The following is a 7064-nucleotide window of genomic DNA, read 5'->3' on the forward strand; positions in this document are numbered from 1 at the left end:
TACGCTGTAACGTCTATTCCACTTTGCGACTTTTTCGAATGTTTGGAGCCAAGGTTTTCGGGTTCTAAACATTCGATTTTTTTATGTCACTTTAAACGTTTAAAGCTCTAGCGAGCATCTCACTAAAAACCGGGATTTTTCATCTCGTTTCTTATAGTGAGTTCCACTTTGACGATTTTCGAAAAATAGAAGCCTTTCAAGTGTTTTTGACGCAAATTCGATTATTTTGCTACTGCAGGAGCTTCGAAAGTTAAAAGTGACGTCAAAAAATCGAATGTTTAGAGCCCGAAAACCCGGGCTCAAAATATTCGAAAAAGTCGCAAAGTGGAATAGACGTTAATTGCGTAAAAAAACGCGGGTGACGTCTAGTATAGGCTATTGAAGCTCCTGCAGTATCAAAAAAATAACACTTGAAAGGCTTCTCTATTTTTCGAAAATCGTCAAAGTGGAACTCACTAAGAAACGGAATGAAAAATCCCGGTTTTTCGTGAGGTACTCGCTAGTGAGGTACTCGCTAGATAGTAATAGGTTTGATGTATCGAGAACGATGAGCACGGCAAGCAAGCATTTTCAAGGTGTCTTAATTCTATATCGTATTTGTTACCATCAAATCAGATTTCAGTTTTATAATGTTCACCACTACTAATTACCTAAAAATTATTAGATTTTTACCGCAAAAAAGGTCCATAGGGCAGGGGGTGGATGATATATTTAAATCGAAATTCCAGGGAGTAGATCATTGAAAAACAATACATCTCCAGCCTTTATTATATCGGATTTTTTTCTGGAAACGACCATTGAATAAGTCTTTCGCACCGCATTTTTGGTAACGAATTCTTTATTATTGGGCGGTAAATTATTTTAAATGTCCGCAGCGATAGATAAATGCCACTTGTCTTAGGGCCACGCACGCTGGCCTACTTGAACGAGTTAATTCTGATTAAGTATCTCATCTCCTTAAGGAGTTTGAGAAAACACAAAAAAAATTCCAGTCAAGAAATTTTGAGAGGAAAATGAAAATTCTATATACAAAATTATTATCATAACGTTATTTTCACATGCACGTACAATTTTACTTAAGACCTTGAAAGGTGGGGAATTTCCCTAAGCTTACGTAGTTTTTTAAGGCCTTATGTAGAGTTTGCTTACGCTCAAAAAGTTTTGAGCGGAAGGAAAAGTCACGTAAGACCCTCTTAATCAACAAAAACTCTACATAATGTCGGGGAAATTCCCAAAAGATAGCCTTACAAACGATTTTCCGTAAGGTGTAAGGTCTAAAGTAAAATTTTACATGCATGTGAAAAAGCTTAAAAAGACTTACTTTCACAGCGTAAACCAAACCAATGACGTGGGCACGAACACGTGTAACCAGGCGTGACGTCATTCACGTGACAATGCCCACCGTGTAAACAGGGCCTTCTCGCACAATGATCAATTCCTAGAAATAAAAAAGTACTTATTATCCAAATTTAAATCGAAAAACCGTTTTTCTCCGGTGCATAATCGTTCAATTTTTGTAATGGACCGGGGTTGGAACCAGGAATGCCTTGGTCTAGCATGCTGAACAATTAATTCAGACATTGCAAAATATTGCAAGGTCCAATTTAATATTTAATATAAAATAAACCCGTGTCTATCATATAACATCCATGTATTACACAGATTATAAATGACTTAACAAATTCCCTGCTGGACGGGGTTCCTTTTTCATCCCAAAGGGTTCCTGGTTGGGTTGTTAAAAACAGGAAAATAAAAACAAATCAGTCCATCTTGGGACAGTTGAACTATCGGATTAACAGCACGTTGAGAATCATAATCTCTCGGGTCGCAGGAAAGCCACCTTAACTTCATGTTCGTGTATCAGGGAACGAGGTTAAGGCGGGGTGACCGTCATATTACCCAAACACTTGATACTAACCAGCACAAACAGCTCCGTAAAATCCCTTTCTACAGATACATTGATAATCCCGGTGTTTCGTCGGTAAAGCGATACCACGGTTCATGCACGGTGACTCGTGCGAAACTGAAAATGAGAAAACGAATAAAGTAAAGACCCTGCCTTAACAATCCCCTGTTTTTTTAGCCCATTTTCAAAATACACGTTTTTTAATGAGAGCAAACTATATAAGAACATAAGGTTTCGATAGCGAAAATATTAAGAACAAGTTAAGAATTTTTTAAAGCTTTGTAGACTCTAGAACATCGAGTTTCATAGGAAAATGGACAAAAAAACTAAGATGATAATAATAAGAACATGTTAAATCAAAAAGTAAAGAATATTCGAAGGCTTCAAAAATTTTGGATGTTCTTATAAAAAAAACGTGCACCATCCTTAAAAAGATAAGTGTTACGACGAGAACTCCATTGAAAAGACAGGTTCATTCTGGAGATACAATGATAAATACCAGAAATTTTAGTGGACTAATTTCTTTCATTCCGTGGTACGAGCCTATGGGAAATTCCCCTCTTGTGGTAATGACCAATCCAACCATAAATTATGAGTACACACTTATAAGAATACACTTTATAAGAATGTCCATGAAGAAAATTGCCAAAAAATTAAAAATAATGCTAAGAATATCACCATCATGGAATTTGGCTACTGAAGCTAAGAATGCCATTTTTAGGGCATTTTCAATTATAAATTGCCAATTACCCCCAAGTAAGGCTCACTCTTTCACAAAAATGCCATTTTATGCTTGAGACGTATGTACCAAATGTTAAATCTAGTCCAAATAAGGATCCTAACCATATATTCATAAAGCCCGAAGGGCTAGATGTCGTGCTTCGGCTGAAAAGTGTACCAAGGTTAGGTAGGAAATCCTACCTAGGTCACGTGACATTACAAAAGAATTTCAGCGCTTGACCAATCAGAAGCTTCGCGGGTTTTTAAAAACAATAGCAACAATATTCTTTCCGATATTCACTTGTTTTTGCCTGCAATGGCTTAAAGCACGACATCTAGCCGTTCGGGCTTTATAAATCTATGATCCTAACCTAAGAATACTGTAAGAACATATTAGGACGATTTTCGAAAGTTAAGAATATCCATGATGAAAATGGATTTACACCGTTCTTATAAAATAAGCGTGTATGGTGGTAGTAGGAGACTACTGGATATTATGAGAGGGGGCTGAGGACAATAAAATGATTTTACCAAAATGTTGTTTATGTTTACGGCCATCAAATACGTGAATATCATGTGACACGTGTTTCCCTTTGCGTTGGTGATAATGCAGCATTCTTATTGGTTCATTAAGATGATGCTGGAAGCTGATTGGTTCTTCAGTATGATGCCAGCTTGTGATTGGTCGAGGATCCCAATCACATGGTTCATAATCACAAGGTATTTGAAAAGTATTTGGAGGATATGTTATTGAGTATTCTCTGTTGAGTTTCATCAAATCTTCGAAATCAAGATCAAATTCTATAGTGCAGGCATCAAAAACAGCTGTAAAAAATGGTATTGAGTTTTAAAGAACCTAGATAGAGTGATATCAAGGTGTCTAAACGCTTTTTCCATAAAAATGTGGCTATAGGTACCAATGTCAAATTAGAAAGGGGTTACGCTAGGCTATCTATACTTGCATAAGTTCAATAATGGGCAAAATTAATAGAGGAAATTTCTGGAAAAGGGGGGGGGTGGCGATTTCCGGGGGTGAAATTCCCAAGAACAAATTTGGTTCATGAGCAAAAAAAAACTATTGCAAACTATTGAAATTGCATACCGTTGATAGTCTTGTTTTTACACTTCAGTTTTTGTTCCTGTTGATTTTTCTTGAAATCATCTATCAACTCAGTGCTACCAGTTTCTTTTTGGTTAATTTCCTTTTGGGCTGCTTCGTTTCGGGCTTTTTTAATGTTTTCAATTTCTTTTAGGGCTGCTTCATGTTGGGCCGATTTTATTTTTTCAATTTCTTTTAGGGCTGCTTCATGTTGGGCCGATTTTATTTTTTCTATTTCTTTTCGGGCAGCTTCTCTTTGGGCAGCTACATTTTGTATTGCTTCTTTCTGTGCAGCTTTGATTTTCTCAATTTCAATTCGAGCAGCCTCTTTTTGGGCCGTTTTAAATTTTTCAATTTCCATTTGGGCAACTGCTTGTTGGACTGCAAGTTGTTCAATTTTCTTTTCGGCACTTTCTTTTTGGACCGTTTCTTTTCGGGCACTTTCTTTTTGGGCTGCTTTTATTTTGTCAATTTCCTGTTGGGCAACCTCCTTCTCCATTTCCTTGTCTTTTTCTTCATCTCCGAGTTTCAATATCGCTTCTTTGTCATTTGGTTCGTTCTTCTTTTTCTCGTCCTTTCGTTCTTTTTTTTCATTCTTCACTTCTCCGTATTTCTTATTCTCACCATTTTCCACTTCCTCGAAATCAGCTTTGTCGACATCATCAACTTCGTCGCTTCCAGAATTCTTCTTTTCCTCTTTATTTAAAGTAACCTTGGTTTGGTCTTCTAAATCTTCTTTGGAGCTCGTTACATTATCTTTCGAACTCGTTACACCATCTTTCGAACTCGTTACACCATCTTTCGAACTCGTTGCATCATCTTTCGAACTCGTTGCATAATCTTTCGAACTCGTTACACCATCTTTCGAACTCGTTACACCATCTTTCGAACTCGTTACATCTTTCGAACCATCATCTTCGAACTCGTTGCACATCTTTCGAACCGTTACACCATCTTTCGAACTCGTTGATCATCTTTCGAACTCGTTAACCATCTTTCGAAAACTCGTTCAATCTTTCGAACTCGTTACACACATCTTTCGAACTCGTTGCATCATCTTTCGAACTCGTTGCATCATCTTTCGAACTCGTTACACCATCTTTCGAACTCGTTACATCATCTTTCGAGCTCGTTACACCATCTTTCGAGCTTGTTGCATCATCTTTCGAACTCGTTACATCATCTTTCGAACTCGTTACATCATCTTTCGAACTCGTTTCATCATCTTTCGAACTCGTTACATCATCTTTCGAGCTTATTACGTCGTCTTTATCGACTTTCCATTGATCACTGTCGCCCTCATTATTCTTAATCACTTTTTTGGATTTTGATAATTTTGTTTTTTGACTAACTCCGTTTTCATCTAAAAATTTCAAATAAACGAATATCAAGTTCCATCAAATGTCAAAACACAAGTCCAAAATATCAAAATTTTTACCCACGACAGCCTATGGAGAAAGTTGATTTTTCGGCCTCTCTAGACAAGAATACATATAGTAGAACCACACTTTGAGTCAAATTATTTAAAAGATATACCGTTATTCTTATCAAAATGCATTGTTGATTTCTTCTTTCCTTTCGAATTTTCGTCTTTACTATCCTCGTGATAATTAACGATCTCGACATCTGTCTTGTGAGTGAGCTGTTCCGCCCCCTGAGCCACCAATTGGTTTGTATCCTCGATTCCATTAAGATCACTGGTCAGTCCTGCATCAATTGTTTCAGCGACCCGTCCCGCCTTGGGGGCGTCATCTCCATTTTGGAATTCCAAGTGTTTTACCAAGTTGGTATTTTCACCATCAAAGTTCTCGACTTCGATTACATCTTCATCATTACTATTTACGCCCTCTTCACCATCCGTCAAATTTCTTTGGGCGGCCTTCGCCCTAGAAAGTCCATCCCGATCGTAATTCTTATAGCTATGTATATCACCATGTTCTAAATGTAATATGCGATCAAGATTTCCCGATAAATGATCCCGATTTAAATTAGCATCATCGTCAATTCCCCCGATTTGATTTTCAAAATTCGAATCGGGATTAAAATTGTTGATTTCGGATCCGATAGGTTCGATCACATGATTATCTATTGTCGTGAAACGTTCCGTATTTCCGTTGCCTTTTGCTTCTCCGTAATCTGTGATATGGCGTGAAGCGACGGCGTAAAATATTACGTTTAAAGTTAGGAGCGTTAGCGTTAATCTCTTAGTTAGTGTTTTTATAAACATTTTGAACTTGTTTAAAATTTACAGTTATTCACGAAAACAATTTATTTCTACTTTTGAAGTTTAGTAATCATATTCAAATACTTCAATTCCATGTCATGATTCTCTCTGTACCAAAAAAGGAGCTCAATATTTCGTATTCAATTTCCAAGCAAAAAACTCTCCAAAAATAAATGATTTCAGGAAATGAAACCTCAACCTTAATAATTGGAATTATTATACTGAAGGGCTAATTACACTAATATTGTACGAAAAACTTTAAAATCATTAGACTGAATAAAAGGTAAATAAATTTACTGTCAAACAGAAACTTTAATTTTTTTTTGGTTTTCAAACACTCTACCGTGAAATGAAATATAAATTGTTTGTAATTTTAATTATTTTTCTAATTTCGAGTATAGGCTCTTCCAAAATGAAAATAGTTGAACGTGCGCAACGCACTAGGATCAACTTACTTTCTTTCAATTATTTGTAGGCCCAATTGTAGCAAAGCAAACAAATAAAACTAGCGCCCAGGCTCCAAAATTTAAAATTTTCCAGCCCCAAGCATTAAATTTTTGAAAAATGAAAAAAAACATCACTAGATATTCACCCAAGGAACAAATGTGCCAAATTTCAGCCAAATCTGACCATTTCAAAGTCCCCAGGCTGCCCCAGCCTTGTTTTGGCGAAAAACTCGTCACTAGGCCCCAAAAATAAATACAAAATTCTAGGGTATAGGGCTATGTGAAGGAATCTAAAAAACTGCAATCAATGTCTATGAGAATTTCGTCAAGGACGCTCGATTTGATGCTTGCTACCATGAATAAACTATTTTAGCGTATGAAGACTAATTCACATTCGAAATCGATTTCCACATGGCAGCAAAGATTTAAAACGAATGGATTTTAAAAGCAACTCTTAATCTAGTATGACTAAATTTGAAGCAAATTAAGTTAAAGTGATATACAATTGAAGAATAAAGCATGACTAAACACTTAACCATTCAAAAACATTTTAACAACAAAGTTCAATAATGCCCTGGACTCTTATCTAAAGTACATCCCCGATGAACTCCGAATTTATGGATATGCTGGCTGGATGCACACAAACTTATTGGTTCTCACATCATGGTT

The 7064-nt window shown here is 36.4% G+C and overlaps 2 protein-coding genes across 2 annotated transcripts in view; one reads left to right on the forward strand and one right to left on the reverse strand.

The window, feature by feature from the left end:
• Positions 1-4306, reverse strand: part of LOC136807706 (neurogenic locus notch homolog protein 1-like) — a gene marked incomplete in the record, with an annotated part of 34118 nt that extends 29812 nt beyond the window's left edge. The window contains 4 exon segments of the mRNA XM_067064306.1: positions 1337-1438; positions 1919-2023; positions 3158-3451; positions 3729-4306. Of these exon segments, the coding sequence (XP_066920407.1) occupies positions 1337-1438; positions 1919-2023; positions 3158-3451; positions 3729-4224 (997 nt within the window).
• Positions 4307-4526: 220 nt separating this feature from the next.
• Positions 4527-5037, forward strand: LOC136807820 (uncharacterized protein PFD1115c-like; the record flags this gene model as incomplete). Its single annotated transcript, XM_067064442.1, has 2 exons — positions 4527-4669; positions 4752-5037. Coding segments are annotated over 2 exons (429 nt in total), but the record flags the coding sequence as incomplete, so codon positions are not given.
• Positions 5038-7064: the final 2027 nt, after the last annotated feature.

Source organism: Clytia hemisphaerica, unplaced genomic scaffold (assembly GCF_902728285.1).
Source record: "Clytia hemisphaerica strain Z4C2 unplaced genomic scaffold, Clytia hemisphaerica genome assembly, whole genome shotgun sequence".
NCBI lineage: Eukaryota > Metazoa > Cnidaria > Hydrozoa > Leptothecata > Clytiidae > Clytia > Clytia hemisphaerica.